Below are 24,475 nucleotides of genomic sequence, written 5' to 3' on the forward strand. Positions count from 1 at the left end.
TAAAAGAGGTGATGGCTGGACGGTTTAGAATTAATCTGAACCTCTGGTATTGCTCTGGGCAACCCTCCAGACCACCGTTCTTCACCTCCCAAGCCATTACAAAAGGGGAAAGCCCATATGCAAATCAGGCTTGGTCACACCCCAAAATGGACACCCACGTGTTCACCACAGAGTGGACAACGATTGCTAGTCAAAGGGGAGCATCCTGTACAAAGAGAACCAGACTCCAGATGAGGAAGTACATCACCTGGCGCTTCCTCAACAATATTGACACTCTCTACTCCATTTGCTTGATGACCAACACGCCCATCTACGACTGGAAAACAATCAAGACCTAGGCCTTCATTATGAGGTTGCTGGTATGCCACTGGTACCACCTGCAATCTACCGGCAACCTCTGCTTACCATTTCCGCCGCCTGATATCCCGGTAATACTGGGATATTTTGGGCGGCGGAGTAACGGTAAGTTCCCATTCCCGTGGAGTCCCCTAGGATTCCAAGGGAATGGGCTCACTGAAGCACCGGCACCATTAGTAACGGTGCCGTTTCTTCAGTGAAAAATCTGCCGGTAGGGGCTTGAACTACAAGCATGTCATGCCTGCCAGCAAGTGGTCGAAGTGAACGGGAGCGGTTGGAGGGGTGCTCCACTACTTTTTTAAATTAAGCTTTACCTTACCTATATTTTTATTCTAAAAAGAAACCGTCCCGGAATGGTTTTGTTGTAAAATAATAGTGTACGAAACAGTTGTAACTTGCACTTTCAGTGCACTGTACTGAACGTTCCTTTAAACAGCAGGCACATTTGTTTGGGCATTTGTATTGTGTGTGGGAGGTGGCACAACGATGGGGTTTGTGGGGCAGGCCACTAGGGAACATAGCTCCACTACTTCTTTTCGTACACTTCGACCACTGCCTGCCAGTAGTTCACTGCCCCTACCGGCAGACTTGTAGTTTGCCAGTCCAAAAAATGCGCTGGTAACCGTTGTTACCGGCACTTTTTTCTGGACCAGCAAACTTATAATGAGGACCCTAGTCCAAAAACTCTTCTCCTGACACAAGTTGGCTCTGGATGTTAGGAAGCTTTGCCAGGCTTGCACATGCTCCATTTCCGGGATGTGCACCGTTTGTCCAACAAAAACAGCCAACCTGCGAAATCTCCTGAGCTCAGAATTTGACAACAGAAAGTTATGCCAAGGAGGAAATGTAGTTATGATTGCCGAAGGGACAGTGAGAAGTTCCAATAGAGCTTACCTTAACTCTTACCTTAGCCACACAAGCACCATACCAGAGAACACCAGCCACTTGCTGCACATCATGGGGAGGTACCAACATCCTTCTCAATATCACAGGCATGTGGCACCTTACCCTCGAGGAAGAAGTTTGCTGATGTGAGGGAGAGTCTCGCTCGCCTCACATAAATGTGGGTTCTCAGCACAATGAAGACATGAAATAAAACAGACACAGTGGGGGTCATTCCGATTATGGTGGTAGGGGATTAACGGCACCGGTAAGGATGCTGGTGCCGTTAACCCCCTATCGCCGCATTCCGAGGTCCCTTAGCGGGTCCCACTAGTGCCGGCTGGTTTTACCAGCAGCCCTTAGCGGGACCTGTTAAAGGACCATGGAGCTAACAACGGGCCCGTTATTAGCTCTTTCCCCATTCCCACTGAGCCCTATGGGGGCTCAAATGGGAATGGGGAATGGTTTTCGAAATGGGGACTTACCGGGTCCGCATAGGTCGGAATGTCCCAGTAAGTCTCCATTCCGATTACCCGGACCCGAGTTTGGAGGCAGCCATGGTGCTAATAGCACCATGGCTGCCTCCAAATTCGGAATGACCCCCAGTAACTTAATGTTAATCATGTGTCCTCCAGGTTTCTTATTATTGTATCATCCTCCCAGAGTAACCCCAAAATTTGTTCGAACACTTAATGGCTAGTATCGGTAACATTACTAAAGACACTTCAGCGGTTGTTGTTCTTGGGGATATGAACTTATGGGACAATAATCCTCAGGACATAATGGCAAAGGAGCTTAAAGCATCACTTGAGGCTATTAACTTCCAACAGGTAGTTAGAAATCCTACCCATGATGCCGGAAATACCCTTGACTGGATACTAGCGAAAAACCAACAAAAAATAGTTACATCTATTTTAGAATGTGCATGGCCCGATCATTATATGGTTAACTTTACATGCCATACTGTTAACAAACACAGCGTCCCACAAAAACTAAACCCGTAGGCACCTGGCATAACAGGAAGGCAGTAACTAGCGAGGCTTTTAAGGAAAAGGTCTGCCCCCTCCTGGCCTCGCTACATCAGCATATTTCCTTAGACACCTTCGCTCAGGCTTTCAGAAAGGCGACAAATCAAGCCTTCGAAGAATTGGCTCCACTCAAACCAGAAAAAAGCAATAAATCTACTAATCTGAATAAATGGTTTTCTAGTGATATCCTTGAAGCCAGAAAAGCCAAGCGCAAAGCTGAGCGCCTCTGGAGAAAAGATCAATCTGTACTATCACTAGCATCCTACAAGCAAGCTGTGAAAGCTAATTAATTGATTATTTTTCAATCTAAAATAGAACACTTCAACGCTAGGATTCAACAAGCCAAATCACAATCAAAAGAAATGTTTTCAATTCTCAATGAATTGAAAGACCCTCCGTCAAGCGATCCATGAAGGTTTTTCTGAAAAAACATATAAACATCAGCAGGCTATCGCAGCCCAGAAAAAACTGTTTTCTGATCACAAGAACATTCTCCCCTCGACATCGACTATTAAGAGTGACCCGTCGGACCGCCATCCTGATCTCTTTTCTTTTGAAAGGGTCTCTGTTGCAGAGGTTCTGGAGGTTATCCATAAATTAGGGCCATCTTCTTGTCAGGGGGATATCTTCCCTGCAAATCTATTTAAAGAGTTTGAAGATACCATATCACCCTGTGTAGTACAATTTGTTAATCAATCCTTTGAAGAAGCCTATGTTCCTGCAGACCTTAGGAAGCATGGATTACACCTCTTATAAAAAAGGAAAACCTAGATCCATCAATACCTGGCAATTTTAGGCCTATAACAAATGTGCCTTTTTTGCTTAAAATTATCGATAGGATTGCCTACCTACAGTACCAAATGTTCGTAGACACAAACAAACTATTGGCTAACGAGCAATCTGGATTTAGGGCAAAACACTGATCGGAGACCGCTCTCTTGGATCTCCAGGCCAACATTGCTAGTATTATTGAAAAAGGAAACACCACCTTACTTATGCTACTTGATCTCTCCTCAGCGTTTGATCTCATAGATCATGATCTTTTGGCTGAGAGATTGAGAACAACGGGCAAATGCTCTCCTCTAGCAATAAACTGGTTTAAATCGTTCTTAGGCCCAAGAATGGCAGCTGTTGTAAAGGGTAACTTTAGCTCCCTGAAAACGTTGTTGACCGGTGGTGTCCCACAGGGATCGTGCTTGTCCCAGTTACTCTTTAATATTTTCTTGAAACTTCTATGTCACATGCCTAAAAATATGGGTACACAGTTTACAAACTACACTGACAACACCCAGTTGGTATTCGAACTTTCAGGTTCCTATGAAAAGGATGTGCAAAGAGTTAATGAAGTGTTTAATGCTATACAAAAATGGATGGCAAACAACTCTCTTGTGCTCAATGAAGCAAAAACCGAACTCTTAATTCTTGGCACACCTCAGAAAATCGGAAAATTAAGCCAACAATATAGAAATTTAAGATTAACAACAGTTTCATTGACGTTTCAGAGCATGTTAAGACCTTGGGTATTTTTATGGACTCGCACCTCTCGTACAAGAGACATGTCTCTCATTTAAAATCAACATGTGCGTTCTACACTAATCTTATCTGGCAAATCCGACCATACTTATCTGAGCAAAACCTAGCGTTGATTGAATGAGCCACAATCAACTCGAAATTGGATTACTGTAACAGTCTCCTGATGGGCACGTCTGAAGGTAATATCACAAAATGCAGACCATACAGAATGGTCCGGTTAGGGCTGTTTTTGGATTGAATCGACGGGAAATATTTCTGCAGCCAGAAAAAAACTTCACTGGCTACCAGTCCAACAGCGAATACAATTTAAATGCTCGGTTATGATCTTTAAATGCCTGGCTGGCACTGCCCCTAGCTATCTTGCAAGGAAGTTAACCAAGGTTCCTGCCCGAAGAAATCTTCGATCCAACGGGAAACATAACCTACAACAACTACGTAAAATCTTGGAAAGAGTAGGTGGTACTAACTTCACTCATTGGGCTCCAATGATATGGCATTCCATGCCCTCTCTGATAAAAAAAAACAGTATGTCTCTCTCTTACCATATTTATGAAACTGCTTAAGACGCAGTTGTTTGACGAAGGAGAAATTTTATAGCTCTTGCTTTTTCTCCTGTTTGAGATATCCGTTCCATGTTGTCTGTCAATGTGAGCGCTTTGATGCCTATGGGCGATAGGGCGCTATATAAAAACTACAATAGATAGATAGATAAATAAATATACTATCTTAAAAATGCATACGTGAAATGTAAACGATATATAAAAATGAATGTTGTAAAAACGTAAGATAAGTACGCTTCACTAGCTTTTGGTTTTATTTGAATGTAAAATTATGTGAATATGTAAGTAAGTGTGATTTACTATACTATTTGTATGAGCACCATTTTAAAAGCACAACCTACACATCAGCTGGTTATTTGCCTTGAAATGGCATCCCAGCAAGGGACACCTCAAATCCCTTATGTAAACATTTCCTGTGACCTGTCACTTCCACGGGTGACACAGGAAATAGTTGTGCCTCGTAGCTGTTTTATAAAGAGAAGCACAGCAAAACTGTTCAGAGAGCCGGCGGGGACACTTTAGTTCTGTTAGGGAGAGTGCAGGGTTTTGTGAAGCTTTCCTGGTGTTCTTTCCTCGTAGTGTGCAGAGCTAAGAAGATGAAGCAAAGACTTGCACATCAATGACCCCTCTGAGCTCCGGAGACCTAAGAAAATATGCTGGTCTCATTTCTCTCCTGCATGGCTTCATGTGGCGCAACGTTGGGGGACCACACTACGACAAGAGGCTACGTATACACAGGAGGCCAGGGGAGCACACCCTGAAGCCCACATCTCAGATCCTTAAATCAGCACGCTATGACGCATTGAGAGAAGATATCCACCGCAAACATTCAGAACAGCTGGCACGGCACACTAACATCACGAGGAGAAAGGGAAAGACCTGTGTGGCCCGATGCTGCAGGACCACCACAATTGTCCATGTCTCCAGAAGGAAGAAGGAGGCCGCGTTCAGCCCCCATGGCTTGCTGCCCCCTATAGTCTGCCATGCTCTGGTGCCTAAAATGGGGTGGGCCCCTGCTACTCCATTCTGGGTCCTGGTAGAGGCACAGCCAGGATTGTCTAACAAGTGGAGCCTGAAGCTAAAGTAGTTGGAACCACTTTCGTGACATTAACATCTGTAAATGCCCACACACCGCTACTTAGTTATCATAATATCATAATTCCATTGATGTAGCTCCTGCAGCTCTATACCAATTATTTCCTCAAAGCATAAGACAATAACAACAAAAAAAAACATGCACATGCATCGAGTTACCTGAGAGGGAGAGAGTCAAAAGTCTTTGGATGGTGAGTTTGTGTGCGGATGGATGAGTCATTGGTTGATGGATATATGTAACATAATGTTGTGTATGTGGACTACTAGTTGGATGGAGAGTGAGTTTATGTCTGGACTGATGGGTAAACAGATGGAGAGATGAGTGACACATCTGTATGTGTACATTGTTTAGTGGTCATTTTGTATTTTTCTCTATGGATGGCTAGATGGATGGGAGTGTATGTGTATTGAGGAAATGGGTTTGTGTGTGAGTTGGTTGGGTAGATGATGAGTGAGAGTGTGTATAGACACGTGGATGGATGGCGGGATGACAGATGGAGTGTATGGATGTGTGTTGGATAGGTTGGAAAGGTGGATGGATGGTGAGTTGGTGAGTGTGTAGGTGCTTAGATGAAAGATGGTGATGGGATGTGTGGACATTTATGGTATGTGTGTGTGGATGATAAGATTTTATGTGTATGAACAGATTGTGATTTTGTTTGTGGGTGAATTTGTATGTGGTAAGTTTAGGGATGGGTTGATTGTGTGTGAATACAGATTGTGAGTTTGTTTATGTAGATGAATGCATATGGAGAGGAAGGAAAAGCAGAAAGAGCAAGCAGCAGAATGGGCTGGCAGCCTTGAGAGGAAATGCTGCGGGTATTATGGGGGAGGAAGAGTCAGAGTTTAGAGTGCAGGTAGCAACATGGAAGGCATTAGAACAAGAGAGTTGAGGGCTGAGTATGGCTGTGGATAACAATCAGATATAAGGTAGGAGTAGAGGAGAAAACACCAGAAGTTGGAAGCACAGAGCTGGGAGGACCCAGAGTACCCACTGCCCTAGGGTACGGAAGCAGAAGTGGCACACTGTTTTCAGAGAGAAAGAATCCACAAGAGCAAAGGAAGGAGACGGCAGCTCTATGGAAAGTGTAAGCAGAGTTAGCACCCAGATAGGGGTGCCAGGCAATCAGCGTCCTGGAATGCCGGCTGAATCCCCTGGTATGAGCCCACATTCAGGACAGCTGATTGCTGTACCCCATGTGCCGAGCTCTAGCGTGCTAATACCTCTCACTGGTCTGCCCACCCCTGTGCGGCACCTCCCCCCCCCCACTTACCTGCTTGACAGGGGCTCTCCTTTCCGCCACTTCTCCCACTGTTTGCCGCCAGATGCCACCAAGAATAGTGTAATGGGGCTCCTGAGCCCCTGTTGCGTGCATATGGTGGCCATCTACGATCAGCCTGATCTTGCATTTGCTGAATGCGCACAACACCGTACCTCCCCATTCATCAAGGCGTAGGTATTTTTTTTAACAATGAAACTCTTTTATCACCTGGTGCAACAAGTCGTATAATAATAGTGCAAAGTGACACGTTGTGGGGCGGGCTTGGCTGTAACGCCCCTAAGCCCATACTGAGGCTTGCACTTCACTATTGGGCCTACCAAGGTTTGGGCTAGTGAGCAGTTACCGTCCAAGCCCACCCTAAAGTGTGGGGCTTAATTCGACATCAGCAAAGGCAGCCTGTGATCATTGACAGTAAGTTGCTGAGCAAAAGTCACTCTTTCACATGATGTTTCAAATGCAAATACAAACCACCAACAAAAACAGTCCACGCAAATAGCAGCCAATAGAAATAGGGTTAAATGCAATAGTCTCACTTTATTTATGCATGATGTTTTCATTCCACAGGTAAGACCATTTAAAGCATAAACTAAACAAACAAACGTTATGCCTACTCTATTCCCCAAAGAATCCTGAACTTTTCTTGTCATTTACAAAACTCCTGCAGGAGAGCTAAATTTATTTGTAAACTGACCTAAAATGATATGTTGGTTTTTGCAACGTTGAAAACTCACCACCACCATCCATATAAAGGAACAATGAATTAACAAAATGGCGGCTAACTTGTTTGAAAACAAACCACGCTTGATTGTTCCTCTTGCGCTAAGGAACCTCTCATCTTGGAGCCCCTTTTGTTACAACTAAATCTAAATTATATTATTTGTGACTTTACGCAAACGTCTAATTAAAGATTCAAATGCCTTCTTGCATAAGTTGAAAGTGAGGTGTAGACATTTTATGGCCACCACTGTCATGGATGAATCAGAGTCTTATTGGGGGCTGAAAAATACAATCAAGAGGTGGGATAAATTGACAGATACTAAAGATCATTACAGATTCAAATTATATAGAACTAACAACATTTTTCATCTACCAATGAGTGACATTAGACTGTACTTTCGTAGGTTTCCATCCAAATACTATTGTGGTATTTCAAGTTCAGATTAAATTGTCTCCCAACACTGGAGGTCCTTGGACCCAGAATGGGCATACTGAAGGAACTTCGTAGATGATGATTCGGCAACGTGGATCCTCTGGAGTCACTATATCATCCTGTGATTGATTGTCCAAAACGTATGCACCATAGGGTACTTTGGTCTATTTATACATTCAACTTCTCAGGTATTATAGAGTGCTTTGTGGGATAGACTTATGAGCTCTGGTCAGATTTTTTATAACAATCTTTTCACAATTACATAGGGTGACGGAACAAGGAAAACAAGATTTATGTGGAATGACATCTGATTTTGTGATATGGTGCTAATAATTGTGTTTTAAACTAATGGATTAGGTTTATGTCTACATTGCACTGAAATGATTTTAGAAATTGATTTTGAAGTGTGTGAGGATTAGGTGTATGCATTGATTTGTACTGATTTTAGAATTTACATTAACTCAAGCTGTGATCTAAAATGTTTTGTTTTTAAGAACAACTGCCTATTCATTTATTGTATGTTATATATTTTTGTTGTGTTTTATAACATGGATTATATGGATTGTAATTTAAATATATTAATGTGAATTGTGTAAAGTACCATGTGTACTACGAACACAATAAATTAATAAAGACATTTGCAACTTTATTACCCCCACAGGTTAAGTGATTTTTGATATTTTTAGAGCCCATTCTCATACTTCTTCACCTTAATCCTTTCCCTGTCCTACGTTTAGAGACAATGGTTGACCGCAGCTTGGAAACTACGCTAACAATTTGAAACTGTGTGTACGATATGTTTCTCTCACACAACATCAGTGCTGTTTGTTGTTTTATGTTCATTTATGCTAATAAATCCATGTCTACAAGAGATTCCTGTAGTTACTAAGGTCAAGGAAGGGTGAAAAATAGAGGTCACATTTTGTGTCCTATGAGACTGTTTTAGCAGTGTAAAAGGATCCAATATGAGTGATGGTCATGTCATCTTTAGAGAAGAACATTAATAAATTGAATGTTTTAGGTAAACAATAAATATACAAGACATTCAATATCTGCAAATTATGTTTTCAACGATGCAAACATTGAACTGTACCTTAGAGTTCCAGAATGTTCGGAAACTGAAATTAATGTCTTCCTCGTCAATCAAGTATAGGGGATCTTCAGTCATTGGAATGATGTTGCCTTTGTTTTGAGGTTTTTGTGAAAGCTGCAATACAGGAACATAATGAGATAAAGATTCATAATAACATTTTAGATGTCAAACTTTCGAAACTCACACTAGTTGTGAGCTACTTTTAGCTGCCTTTTTCAGCATATCAAATTTCTTGTTTTTCCAAACTGCTTTGGGTTTTGGGCTGAGGAAGGGTCGAAGTACAGTGCTTCATGCATCTCCACATAGACCGAGGGATGCGTGTAAAATATGTCTTACATTATAGAAGTCCCTAACAAATTCCCAGAGCTATTGAAAAATTTGTCACACCTTCCCCTAGCACCGTCATATATGTTGAAGAAGTAACAGGTATTTTGGCAAGGAGTTTTCACAATATTATCTAGATCCTTATGAAATGTTTAACTCGTCCACCTTCTGCTTATGATGGGTGTGATCGATTTCATCATTAAAGAATGGAGTAAGAGTTATTTTTATCATGCGATCATTAGTTATTAGACTGTTGTGTTTTCTCAGTCGGTCAGCTTCAGAACCTGTGTATCGTACGACACACTAATCCCAGCATTGGGTGCTCACCCTTTCATTGGTATAAAGTTTAACTGAGCAATATTGAAAACATGTAGAAGAAAGCACTTTGAACCAATGTAGTCTCAAAGTACACAACTAATTCAGATATTTTATTTTTCTTGAGACGTTTGCTAATCATTGCCCCAGTACCTTAAAACGGTCACTTAGACAAGATGCTCAAAATATGTCCAATGGAGCACGTAAACTATGCAGAAAGATGCACTACATGTCAATAAAGGTGGCTGTAGCTAATGGGCTTCATCAGAGGGGATTTTTTCTTTGACTGTCTTAGACTCAGTGGTCAGGAGGACAGCCTGGTTGCTTGGACACGTCTGGCCTTTTAAAGGCAAGCATGCCCTTGCCACAGAACACCCCCTTGATTGTGAATAAACCATTACAATACAAAGGTCCTACTGTAATAGTGCAGAGCATGCAGAAGCAACATAGGGGAAACTACAATAGCAGCAGGTAAATCCCTGGAAATTTAGCTATGAGACATGGTAGTTGCAAAGGCTAGGTATCCATGTTTTTATTCCCAGGGGCACCAGAAGAACGAGAATTCCACTAACTGAAATGATCAAGATTGGTTCCAGAGGTAATAGTTAAAGAAAACAATTGAATAATTGAGTAAAGAACAGGTGTATTCGTTAATAACCAACCCCATTAATAACTACTGAGTAATCTTTCAGCCTCCCCCATATTCCTCCACAAAACCATAACCCTGAAGCACTGCATGCCGAACACCATTGAACACAATCTCAAAGTACATGAGACGCATGGATAAACTTGTCTGGGTCCTGCAAAAACTCCCACTTGATACCAAATATACCTTTGCCATGTGATACTAAAGCAGTTCTTAATAAATACACCCCATGCCTACAAAACCACCAAGAAGCTTACCCGCACACAGACACAAGGTTCTTCCAATCTGCACACATAAAAACTGCAATAACAGCTACATTGCCCTCCTGTCTCTACTCCTACTACCCTTCTACGCCCGACCAAACCAATTTCTTGCAGGTCTCCAATCCAGAAGAGGCCATGAACATTTATATAAGACTATGCACTAAAACATCAAGGAATTTCTGGGGACCTTGTGAGGGGTCACAATCCATTTTAGCACGCAGAAGGAGAGGAAAGCAAAGCTCTGGGAGTCCAAAGGCAGACCATTGATCCAGTAACAGGATACACTTCCTATAACCCATCATTGGAGCTGATAATTCTTGAGAAAAGGGAAATACGTAAACTTAACCAGATACATTTCACATTCTCTTCAAAAGCATATTGCTTCCTGTTAGTCAGGCTGGTAGCAGACACACATGTCATCCCTAATACCTAGCACATGCCTGTGCAGGTCTCATGTCTAGTATGCAGAAAGGGTACAGAGTCTAGGGCAAGATGTTGGTGGTATAGGCTTCTGATTCAGAGCTTCTGTTACACCAGGGGTACACAACGTAATGAGCTGGAAGGCCAAATGTTCCAAACAAGTCTCATACGGTGGCCCAAACTATCCTTGGGAATGAGTGCATGCTAGAGGCATCGGAAAGCGAATTTGATTTAAAAAAATAGGATTTAGGTTTACTGTTTATTACTTTTCTACTGTAACATATGGTACATAACTTTTTAATGGCATTACTACTTTGATTTATTTGTATTATGGGACTGAAATTGTGTTTTTAAATAGAAGTAAAGCTCCAAGAGTCATGATGCAAAGACGAGAACTGGACCACAGAGGCTTCACACGCATGACATGACAGACTGAGTGACCGACGTTAGGCCAGACAACACTTCATCATTAAACTCATGAGGCCCATAAATAATGTCCTCATGTTGTGTATCACTGTGTTACACAATGTAAAAGAGTGACAAATCTCACCAAAACAGAACAAAAAAGCTATAATAAAATGTAAACTAGTTGAATCAAGAGAGAACCGTGAAGATGATAAGGGAGGTAATATCATCAAGGTGAACAGATCCATCACAGGATCTCAAGATGATGATGAAATAAACATTAACAAAGCTTATAAAGGAATTCAAAGATGGATGGTCTGGAACTGAATAGTGCCTAAACGTAACTCATGATTGTTGGATCTGATTCCAAGCTTGCAAAATTAGAGCCGTTGTATAACAACTTTACTATAGACAAATGTAACATCGAGGTTTAGAATAAAGTAAAGGCACTAGGCATAATATTTGATAAAAACCTCAATATGAAAGTGCAAGTTAATAGCATTGTTGCTTCTTCTGCTTACTTTATTAAGCTATTCCGTCAACTGCGCCCATTCATTTCAGAGAAAAACTTGGAAACTCTTGCCTGAGCCATTATAGGATCCAAGTTAGATTATGGATATAGCCTCCTAATCAGATCACTCAAGCAGACTTTCTTCGCCTCCAGGTTATCCAGAATGGGGCAGTGAGGGTCGTAAAAGATCTCGGTCGTAGGGACCACGTGTCTGAGGCAACACAGAGTCTACATTGGCTCCCAGTTCAGGCTAGAGTGCAGTTTAGGCTGCTGCTCATTACGCATAAATGCCTTATGGGTCATATGCCTCTGTACCTAGTGGAAGCTATTGTAAAAAAGCACAATACTAGAGCCCTGAGATCCGACAATACGAACCTTGTAGAAACTATGCGATGCAAAACTAGAATGCCCTGCCCCCCTCTCTTAGAAACATTGAGTCTACAGAAGTCTCCCAGATGAAATTGAAGACTTTCCTTTTCTGTTAGATCTCTCATAGCCTTCCATCAGTCTGGTTCTGCATCTGTATCACTCGTCTTTCTGTTCTTGTCTGTCTTGTATGGTTCCATGTTGGCGCCCTTAAGCCTTTGGGTACCTGGAGCGCGTTATAAATTTATAACATAACATAACAATGGATTATATAAATAAAGCGATGGCAAAAATAAAGATCCCACCGCACAACTCACTACTATGCTTTGGACCATGTCAGATCAATGGCATGAATAAACCCTTCATACCGGAGATGAAAAACAGTATCCGTTGAACCAGCATACAGTCATCGTAACCTCTTACTTTCTGCTGAAAGTTCATAAAATCAATCATGCGTTCCACCTACTTTGACCTATAGTCTGAGGGATTCACACTAAAAGAGCACATTTCAGAAGTAAATGATCTTGTCTTCTCCGATTGTTGGTTTTCAAGATTTCTTCTTACATTTGCCACAACAAAAGCATCTCAAGTAAAAAATTAAATCAAAGGAATGCGTTGACAAGAAGAGCTCTGCTTTGTGGCCCTTAATGTGATATGGTGCTACTGTGCTGTTGAACACGCTCTTGGATTATAAACGTATGATATTATTACCCATGGGAGAACCATGTTTCTCAATTTCATACTGAATGCGATTTGACGTTAAAATTCACTTAAATATCTTATTCTCTTGCAACAATCAACTGTCCTTATTCACAAAAGCTACAATCATGGGTTCCAAATATGCACTGATATTTGCAAGTTTTATATGGGGCATTTTCAAGACGTATATGCTACCAACCACCACAAATATTAGCAAAACTGGAGATCATTGTCCTTCTGGGAATATACTCCAATCTCTACAAGACTATATATAATGGCTTATTGCAAATCAAAATGCAGGTCTCAGCGAATCATACATAGCAAACAATGCATTGCATTTTTAGATTTAGTCAACACTGAAGAGTGGTGGCTGGAAGGTCTTGAATTAATCTAAGTTTCTGGCATCGCCCTTCCAAAACTTTCAGATCATCGTTTTTCAGCCTGCCATGACATTACAAATGAGGAAAGATCATGTGGGATTAAGGATTGGTCCCACCCAAAATGGTACAGTCCAGACCAAAATGCATGAGGCCACAAGCAACCCATACATGTCTCAGTCTCATTGGGCATCTTCAATGAGGTGTAGCTTGAGTCTCTAGGCACTTCTTAGAGACTCAGGGACCCATGACTGGGAATACCCGTACAACTCAGGGTGACATTTTCACATTTTCACCACTGAAAAGTGATGGTTAGAAAGTTTTGAATTAATGTAAATCACTGGTATTGCTCTGGGCAAGCTTTGATGCCATACTTTTCCAGCCTGTCATGCCACTGCAGAAGGAGAAAGAAAGTATGCAAATTAGGCTTGGCCCCAACTCAAAGGTGGTAGTACACAACAAACTGACAGGTTAGATCCTCTTTGTGCGAGACTGTAAGCAACCTCAGACATCTTTAAGCCCATGGCAAGGTGGACCTTTGGATTTCGTCATTGCAGATGCCCACCCTTATCATACTCAGGACAGGTTGGCCAGTTAAAGGCTGTAACTTAGCCTTCAAGATACTTGTGGGAAACACCAAGGGTTAGAATGATATAGGTTTGCTGTCCTGCTCCCAAGCTAGTGCACAGGAGCGAGGGGCAAGACAGGCTTTCAGGCAGAGAACACATAGTAACCATGCCTTAATGGCGCTGTTATGCCTCATTATAATCTGTTGTAGAAGAAATGGTGATAAAGATTGAATGTTCAGTACCCCTTCCAAGATGGCCGAAGGCATTGTCTTGTTTGTGACCGGCCGTACAGTGTTACACTAGATGTCATCTAACGTGATGCCTTGATGGAGGTTTTAAATTTCGAGCATGGGGCACACGACTGGTTTTCCAGTCGCTGCCTCACTGCTTGAGAGTATTGGGTAATACAAGGTTAGAGGGGACAATCGGCAGGTGTGAGAAGAATACCTGTCCTTAACCTGTATAAAGAGAGATTGAAAGCTGTTATTATTTACAGGTATTTTTTGTAACCTTGAAGAGATATTTGGCTATAGATTAGCTTTGGCAAGGAGTCCCGCATGATGCAGAGAATTAGTACCATTATACGGGGTGAGCAATTCCCTATATACAATAATGATTGATGGAAGTTGTTACATGTGAAATTTTACTTATTACTCATTGGGTATCTTCTTCTAGGTGCTTGAATGAGTGTGAAAGCTTCAAACATCAAATGATCAGAAACAAAGGTTGGTGATTAACAAGCTTTGAGTTCAAAGATTGATTCCTGAGATCAGGGGTAGAATAGGAATAATAATATTCTATCCACTGGTTGTTTTTTAGGAAGACAGATTGATTGATCCCTGAAGAAGGATAGGATAGATCTGAAACACGTTGGAAGAAGGGAAAAGGAGATAAATGAAAATCTTTGTTTCCCATAACAAAAAAATGGTTGATTTGAAATATTCATGTAATGTTGGAATTAAGTTATATTTGATAGTTTCCATGATGGAAACATGAACATCAATATGTTAAATATGTATTGTGAAGGAAATTGTGTGTATACAATATATACAATTGTTAAAATGAATTGAGTTTTGAATTTTGAGGAAAGTTCTAATTATTTAAAGGGTGTTAGCAGTTTGAGTCCGCTTGGGTTCTGCTTTAGAAATGATGGGTTTTTCTTCTGTAAATAACAAAAAGGTGTAATGGTTCCCCTCAGGCGGCAGCACCACTGGACACGTCCCTTCAGGTCCTGAAAAGACTTGGGCACTGTTCCTCCCGTGTCTAAGGAGAGGGAAAGAAATACACCCAGATTAGTACATGGCTCTCACCCTTGAACACCCATAAGCCCAAAAGATATAGGTTGCCTTGCACCTTCAAGGTATGAACAGTGATAGGGATTTGGTCACAGCCAGTCTGTAGTTGCCTCATACATTCCTCTGACGTCAACAATTTTGTGATTGTTCCTGAGCAGAAATCTTAATAAATATCCAAGAAGCAAAGTAAAGAAATACAGCTAATTACCTAGAAGAAAGAAACGCTGACCTGACTGTTCTCAGCACTTATCAGCGCTCTTCCGTGGCGCTGCACCTCACACGTCTGTTTTCAGCGTGCTGTCATCCCTGTAGAGGAAAGGACCCTTTGTGCCTACATCCATGGGAGAACTGGTCTGTCTACGCAGGTACCGCATTGCGAATGGCATGCTCTGATGCGGCATGGTGTTCTCCAGGGCAGCAAGCAAGCCTTGGATTAGAATTGAGGAAAAGGAATGACTCGAGCCCTAACGCCGTTTCCCCAATAAATGTGTGTGGTAACAAGTGACAAATTAGCAGCAAATGGTGCATTTCAAAGCACATTCAGCCTGTGACATTGGCCAACCATTACAGAATTTATAGACAAAATGCACCTTTGCATTGGTACCTGCCAGCATGATCATGCTGGGCTTATCATGTGCTGTGCGGTTGGCTTTGTCAATTGGTAGTTCCTAGAACATGTCCAGCTGTACTATATAATAACCCCATGTAAGCCTGAGTGCTGATATAGTTGGAGTGTCTTTCATGTGTCAGTGGGCAGGCGGGGGCAATTGACTACTTATTGTGGGCATTGAATTTGTGTCCTAGCATAACATAATTAATTATTAATTAATCTTTTATAACAGGCTTAATACTGGGGACCAGTCTGGAAGCATGGGACTGGGATTCAAACCTGTGTTGCCCTGCTTCCAAGACAAGCGCGTTGCCCCTGAGCTTTCCTCCCAGGCCTACCCTAGATATTAACATAGCTGACATTGAATGACCTAGCCTAACTACTACATAGAGCTTTAACTTTTTTGATATGCACATATCAACATTGCAACAAAGGAGACGTATCCTGCTCACTCTACCTCGTTATTTGCCTCTCTCACCCATTGCAGATACTGAAGCGCCAAAATAATTTAGAATGCGCATTTCAAGACTCACTAACATAACACAATAATGCAATTCTAAAGGAAACACCTTGAGGGCCACCAGTGGAGGAGAACAAGGGAACACTGTGTTGTCCCCATCAACTTGCAATCTGTCATACTGTAAGGCTGACCTTTTTGAAACACCGCCAACTGAGTTCCTTCTAGTGACTCCCAATGTTTGCAGCCGAGACAATGTGATTAAAATATATGCCCAGGACCACCAACATTTGTGAAGCTATGAAGCTGGGATCTTAACCCACTCCACAATTGGACCACATACCTTTTGAGCTCTAGTTGGTGCAATCATTTAAGGTTTGACTTTCGAGAACTACAGCACTGCCTTATCGCAATTACTTGTAAAGTGAGCAGTTCACAGAATAAAGTAATATAGAATCTTCATCCTTATAGAAATGAGAACCCAAAAGAGTATGATTGTAGCTTTGCTTTCCACATCCAGAATTGAAGACTGCATGTCTCAGGATACTAAGTGATATGTGCAAGAGCAATCTTCTCTGTATACAGCACCATAGATTCTTAAAGGCACACTAACAGCACTTGGTTTCATTACAAGTGTGCCGGTCCGGAATCAAGGGTGCTGGTAAGCTTACCAGCAGCGTTGTTTCCGGACCGGCACACTACGGGTTTGCCTGCCGGAGCCGCTGTACCCGACAGGGCTGAACCTGCCAGGCACAGCGGCCATGGTAGGCAAGCCATCACGGAAGCACCGGCACCGTTCACGGTGCTGATGCTTCCGTGGTCCCTATTGCCATATGGGAATGGGGACTTACAATTTGCTGGCGCCCGACTACCCGGACCGCCGGGGTTGTAATCCCTTAGTGTTACCGGGAAGGTAGGCGCCAGTAATTCATTCCGAGTCTGGCGGCAACCCACCGGTAGCACCGGCAGGGTTACCGCCAGACTCGGAATGAGGCCCAGTGTGATAAAGTCAGCGACCTACAGCAATTGTTTGGCACAATGTTCAAGATTGTTGTTACGTGTGAGCTAAGAGAATTTAGCTATCCACAAAAAGGCTAACCTCTTTTCTTCCTTTTCATAGCAAACGCAGGCTAAAAGACACACCGACCTCAGGTATGGGCTTTCAGCTGGAAATGGCCCACCACAGTACCATCACCCAATTCACCCATGCGTTAAGGTGCGGCTGGCAGAGAGATGTGCTAAAGAATCGAATAAGATGCTGGATGTGCAGCATGTCCTAAGACTGGCAAGAGAGCCTTGCCTTGCAAAACCAAATAAAATAGTCTTTTCTTGTTGCTCGGTCTGGACTTCTCTTATTCGCCCATTAGGCACCCGAATTGGCACCCAAAATAATGCTGTTGCAAACAAATAAATGGTTCATTTTCTGCCGGTGTTGCATCCGGAGAATCGCCAGTAGCACAATTCCAAGCGTTCAACCAATCACGAAACAATGGGTGGTGACGTCAATGCTTTCAAGGATTCTTCGGGTCTAACGTGCATTGGTAGAAAAGCAATAGAAATTGTCTAACAAATCCCAACCAATTCCAACCAATCCCAAATCCGATTATGCCACTCGAGTGGCACCTACATGCAAAACAGAATCTTTCAACAACTAAAGACAGACTTCTAAGTATACATACAAAATATGCACAGACATAGCACACACCCGGGCAACACTTTAATGTAATTTGGGTGCCAATCCGCACCTTGTTTTTCCCATTTCTTTATGTACGGATTGCTTTCTAAATTAAATAAATGGGTCAGGGCTGTGACAAGGTGAGCACCCTAACCTTGTCAAGAGGGGATGGCAACCCCTTTCAGTCTGGGGAGAAAGGCCTACAGGGGAGCAAACCAGAGCCAGTCCTACCTCAGTGAGGGGACGGGGCAGTTGGGAGGGCCCCATTTCCTGTACCTTCACTAAGTGCCTGTCTAAATATGTGCACTACCAATCTACATCACACCATGCCTTTGGACTCAACTTCTGGCCGAGTTTGTTCTTTACATTTCAAACAAACAACTGAAAAGGGAGAAGAGGAAAATAGAAAACCCTCAGCAGCCTATGTAAGTCCATCCAAAGACCGCACCGGAGAGAGAGTGATAGCGGGACGAGCAACAGAAGTCCTACTTACCTGTCCGCAACCATACGCGAGCAGAGTACAGACAGCGCCAGCTGAAATGAAGCAACAAAACATAGAACGCCTACGTGGCTGCTGCCAACACCGCGCACCAGCCAAACACAGACCACACAGCAATGGACTGGTGGCCCATTGGACAACTAGGAAAACACAGGAAAACCCCATCAAATAGAGACTGGTTTTACCTTAGGGGTGCCAGGCCAGACCCCCCTCAGCACGAACTGGGATATTGTACCACATGAACCACAATTGTTGTTCTGCGGCAGTGCCACGCAGAGAAATAGGGCAGAGCTTCAGATACTAAATGAAAGCTTTCTTGCATATGAAACCTCCTGGGCAGGGAAGACGGGCCCAGATTGGCCAAGGACATCAGGCCAACAAGCGAATAAGAAGAAACTCCAGGAAGCAGGAAGTTGCAGGTTGTTCAGTTGAGGTCAGAAGATAAGGAGGTGGCAGACCAAGAGACCAGCAAGAGGCAGGACAGTGAAGTTGATTGTGGAGGCCCGTTTTGGAGCAGGTGAGTAATTGGTTAGTGAGTGTATGTGGTGCACCATTACGAGTGTACAGGAAAGAGTGTTGACAGTGATTAGGATAGGGAGTGTAGGGAGTGAAAGAGAAGTCGAGAATGGCGTGTGGAGGAGTAGTAGTATGTACTAGTGTGGATGAAGGGGTAGTAGTGTGGAGAAGGGAGTGGCAGTGTGGAGGATCGAGTAGTTGTGTGGAGGAGGAAGTAGTAGTGTGGAGGGCGGAGGAGGAGTGGAGGGAGTAGAGTGGAGGCAAAGCACAGAAAGAGTGAGAGACATTGGAGGGATAGCATAGGAAGATGCATGGGGTAGAGGAGGTGGGTGAAATTGGAAGGAGGAGAGAAGTAAGAGGGAAGCATCAAAAAGTAATAGGGAAAGGCATATGTGGGAGTGATAGGAAGAAGACTGAATCAGGCAGAGTGACTGAAAGGCACAACACAATTTCCCTTTTTTAAAGTCAATTAACCACTGGTTACTGTAGGGTCAGTCTAAGAAGTCTCTGAGAGAGATTAGATAGATAAGGTTTGACCTTTAGGTTTTTTCGCATTTAGTTAAAGTTCGAACTTAGACAGTAGGGGTCAAAATTTGGTGCTTGTTCACATGGGGATCAGGGATGCCTGTGGCAGGGAGGCATAACGCTTTGAGAAGTATTATAATTTTAAAAAACTTGAAATATCAATCCATCAAAGTACATATGAAAACACACAACCAGCAATAATATAATACAAAATATTGTATACTGTAAAATCCTAAAATATCATGACAGAATGAATTAATCACAGTCAGAATATTATTAGTCAATCTCCTGAGAAGCGCAAGGGCTGGCGTGATATATACTTCAAGTGCCCAAGCAACCTGCAGGTTCACTCTCCATTTTGAAATACAAAAATTTGTATTTAAAAGAAAATATTGTACAGACTTCCACTAAATAAAAATAATACCTATTCCTGCGCTTTCCCTACCAACCAAAAATGAATCTGTTCAGCATTTCGTGCTTTCCACATGAGCAAAAATTGTTCATTTTTCCCCATGAGAAAACAATACAAAAGGCACTAATTCAACTTTTTACTCTGCACCTCATAACTTTTGATTTGCTGGCCGAACTTGTGCCAAACTTTCATGGCAACGGCGGTTAGAAGGGAAACGTAAGAGGTGGCTTTTTTCTCACATTATTTGGATGTGCCTATGCAGGAATTTATTTCTCCATTGAAGGAAGGCTCTGCAAGAAAAATAAACTGTAAAAATCCTCTGGGGAGGTTTCTTAACATTTTTACCTCCACCTTTTCGTTTTTTAAAAATCCAGCTTGCAGACAATTCTCTTCAGTACAGGAAATAACTCCTGCTTCTCACTACCTTTGCTATGCACTGCGTAAAGGTGTAGGAATAAACCTTTTGTGCACTGACAATTTTTTTGTATAAAGTAGCAGTCTGAATATTTATACTGTATACAATCCATTTTGCTCCTTCAAATGAGAGGAAAATCGATGTTTTTTAAATGGAAAGTTAATGCAGGAGGATTACCCAAACTACTGCATACAGAGTTTCAGAAAATCTGCATTGGTTACTGCCAACCTCACAGTCATCTCATCATTAGGCGGATTTCTAAAAAATTACTACATGTAATAACGGGAATTACACCACCCTGATGAGGGACACAATATCTAAATGAGTGAATAACCAGAGATGGCCATAAGAATGAGAACATTGTCAAAGCTGTAGTTGAGATACTACTGTATGTAAGAGTATGGCACTGCCTCAATCCCTATTGTCTTGGTCAAACAGTGGGAAAGCTGTGGTGTGACCGAAGTCAATTACATTTCTGGAACAGGTCTTGCAAAGTTGTGGACAACCAATGATTCACTATTTCCAAACCTTCAAGTAAGACCCAATATCTGAACCATACCTTGGTTTTCCAGAATGCTCTGAAACCTGGATCAATGTCTTCCTCATCAATTGGGCACAGGCAGCCTCTAGTCATTGGCTTGATGCTGCCTTTCTTTTCATTGGTTTGTGAATCCTGCAGATTTGGAACAGAATTATAGAGAAGGGATACTACTTATCCTTTTTTTTTAACACACTTTTTATAACACATATTGCATGTATACTATAATTTATTACCTTGTTGATAAAATAACATTCTTCACTTTTACTCTAGAAACATGAAATGTTATCGTGTATTGCCAAAGTGTGATGCAGACACATCCATGGCTGTGTATAACATGAGGATGATGCTACAGACGTCCCTAACTAATCTCGGTGATTTGGTGCCACCTTGGCCAAGGCTTCACTCATTTCTCAGAAGATGGGCTGGGCGGCTGCAAATAATGCACAAGCCAAACTCAATAGACTTTTTTTTAGATCCAAGGCTTGCAGGGTCTTTTCGTAACTTTCCAACATGTTGCACCAATCTTTAAACACTGGGAAATAATTATCCGGCACTGGTGAGGGTATCCAGTGATGTTAGCGAAATGAAAGATAACGAATCAACTTTTACCGAAAAAATACCCCAATATATATATATATATATACAGGGTGGGGGATCCGGGATGGGCTTAGAAAAGGCGGGAAACAGGGGATATGGGGCGTCCCCCGAGTAAGGGGTTAAAAGGGTGGGGGGGTTCGGGGTGGGCTTAGAAATGGAGGGAAACTGGGGAAATGGGGGGACCCCATTAAAAATAAAATCAACATTTGTTTTTTTCTGTAAAAGGTTGATTCTTTAACAATGTGTTCGGTAACATCACATGGAACCAGTGGTGAGATATCCAGCCAATGTTTTCTCATTTGGTTGAAGAACCATACACAGAATATATGCATCTGTAGCAGCGGCGTTAACCCCAGGACTTTCAGTCTTTCAACTTTGGGGGGCAGTAAAAGATGCATTAACTACTGGTCCATGGTGTCTCACACACCGATATAGCTCTTTTGCCCACGCCCTCTGGGCACTGTTCCTTGGGTGCAGTGCACTCTTAGCATTCTACTCTCTCCTCTAATTCATTCTCTGTCCACGTTGGCTGGTGACCTGTAGTAGTATGCCCCGTGATCAGCACTGGCAAGCGCCATTAGCATTGTGATTGCTTCTGCTCTCCTGTTCTCACTTGCCGGAGTCCTGAGTGTCACGTGTACTGGGCTGGCGAGCCTTGCTGACTGATGTATTTTATGCCTTCTGAGTGCAATGGCAAGCTACCGAGGCGTGCCTCTTGATCTGCTGCACGTCCATGAGCCACATTAGAGATGGTCAGCAGCCGCAGAACCAGGCGAACCAATCAAATATATGGTGAGTTACATGTGAATACTGGAGACTAGGACCATTCTCCGACTGTGATAGACAGATTGACAAAACCTTGAATAGATAGGAAATCTGTAATAGGATGATAATCTTCAAATCTGCAGACAGATGTGGATTAATTACACCCATCAATCCAGGAATATCAATTGTATTATTAGGTCTAAAGATAGGTCTAAAGATGTAGCAGGTCACCCTATGTGCTCTGAGCGGCTCTGCCGAGGTTAATGTGATGGAGGTTGTGCTAATAGTCATAAAGCTGCTGTGTGTGTGGTCCATTTATAGAATAAGCAATGTACTATGGAAGGGGCACACCCCAAGTATTTACAGTGGTATGTCACCAATGTTTTTTATATCATTCTATATGTGTATTTGGAACAGCCTATAGGCCCATTTCTCTCCTCAATACGACTTTTAAATTATTTAGAAATGGTCTATTAAATGCCCTTGAGGATTGTGTTCCCTCCAATGATACCCTCGCTCCAATTTTATTGGGCTTCCGCCCCTCATTAGGAACCATGGAACAAGGGTTAAACTTGTGTATGTGAATTGCCCATTCCCTGTTCATAAAAAATGAGCCCAGTACCTAGCATGTATGGACCTGAGCACCTCTTTCGACAAGAAAGAAGTTATGGCACGTGCATAGGGTCTATGGATGTCCAGAAAATATACTATATGTACTTAGGATTTTACACCACAATAATGAGGCCTGTGTACTGTCTGGCAAGGGCGGTCATTGCACACTCTGGTTCCCTATAGTACTAATATCATGTATTGTAATGTTCTTCCAGTAAAGTGTAATCCAACAAAGGTGACGAACAGACAGGGTCACTCTCAAACATTTAATCAAAGTACTGCGAAGAGGCTGCCCCAAGGAGATGTATAGATCACTCCAACCTCTGACCAAAGAACTGAGAAGAGGAGGCCCACAGGAAGCATGAAGATCACTCCATTGACAAAAAGCAAAGACTTGCCTAACATTTAATTGACACCGAGAACAAACTTTGACAGTCTAAAACTTTGACAGTCTGTTCGGGAGGAAGGAGCTAGAATGTATAAAGAGAGACAAAAGACTGCAAGAAGAGGAGAGAAGCCGCAGGTGTGTAACCTGGAGAGCCCGGGAGATTCAAACTGTGCAAAAGGACAGGATGCTCCAGAAGCACAGTGGCAACCCGGAGGACTCCGTGAGGGAGTCTGGTTTGCCCCGACGAGTGCGGGCTCATGACAAAGAGGATGCTTGAAGGAGAGCGGTCATGTGACCTTGAGGAGGTGGACTGGCTGGTCGCAAAACTGCCGACTTGAAGTGGGGCCCACAGAGATGCCGCGGGATGCGTAGACGTTGGAAAGCATACCGATCGCAAATGCAGAGGTCCACTGCCCCTGGAAGAACCAGCGGCGTGTCCCGTTGAGGAAACAGGTAACAGGAAACACTGTAGACCCCTGGAGTGGGTCCAGTAAAGAATTGTACATCGAGAGAAAGCTTCCTCATCCCAGTGGAAACCCTAACACTACTGGTGGAGAGAACTGTGAATTGTGCATCGGAAGAGGGCTCCCTCATCCCAGTAGCAACCCTAATGCTACTGGTGCAAAGAACTGTGAATTGCACATCAGGAGAAAGTATCCTAATTCCAGTGGTACTTCTAAAGTTCCTAGTGAAAGGAAGTGGGAACTGTTCATCGGGAAGGAGCTCCCTCGTCCCAGTTGCATACATAAAGCTCATGGTAGTAAAACATGTACTGATACACGGTGTAGAAACAAAACTGTGAAACCTCCTAAAAGGATGAGGAAAGGCAAGAGGGAAACCCAGTTAACCCTGCAGGAGACGTGGCAAGAGTGGGAGACGCTCCTTGAGAGCATTGGCATACCAAATAAGACAACTTGATCAGGAGAAGAGAGGCATTCTCCTGATTACTAAATCAGACTTTAAGATACAAGTGGAAAGAACAGTTGTTTCTGGCAACTTTGTTGTGAGGAATTGTGTTATTTCAAGTGTATGACCAGGAGAAGGGAGGCATTCCCCTGGGTCCTCTGGCAACTTTGGTTTGAGGAACTGTGTGGTTTCAAGTGGAAACTGCATGACCAGGGGAAGAACCATTCTCCTGGGTCTTTTGAGAACTGGAGTGGTTACTGGTCCATTGGGCCAAATTGTGATTGCTTTTGTCAGGAGGGAGTCATCCTCCCGATAGTCATTATTTATTATTTGGTATTCTAGTGGTAGGGTCAGACTAGGAGTTTTGAACAGAGGACTGACTTTTG

The 24,475-nt window shown here is 42.7% G+C and overlaps 1 protein-coding gene across 6 annotated transcripts in view; it reads right to left on the reverse strand.

Moving 5' to 3' along the window:
- LOC138527632 (uncharacterized) overlaps nucleotides 1-24,475 on the reverse strand; it is a 370,769-nt gene that overhangs the window by 108,534 nt on the left and 237,760 nt on the right. For 5 of the 6 annotated variants that reach the window (XM_069638969.1, XM_069638966.1, XM_069638965.1 and 2 more), the window contains 2 exons: nucleotides 20,840-20,953; nucleotides 8,982-9,095 (listed from right to left, as the gene is read on the reverse strand). In XM_069638969.1, coding sequence (XP_069495070.1) covers nucleotides 8,982-9,095; nucleotides 20,840-20,953 — 228 coding nt within the window. The remainder of the gene's footprint in view (nucleotides 1-8,981; nucleotides 9,096-20,839; nucleotides 20,954-24,475) is intronic. The other variant, XM_069638970.1, reaches the window with a different exon arrangement.

The sequence above is a fragment of the Ambystoma mexicanum genome, chromosome 14 (genome assembly GCF_040938575.1).
Source record: "Ambystoma mexicanum isolate Mex_15411 chromosome 14, UKY_AmexF1_1, whole genome shotgun sequence".
NCBI classification, from domain to species: domain Eukaryota; kingdom Metazoa; phylum Chordata; class Amphibia; order Caudata; family Ambystomatidae; genus Ambystoma; species Ambystoma mexicanum.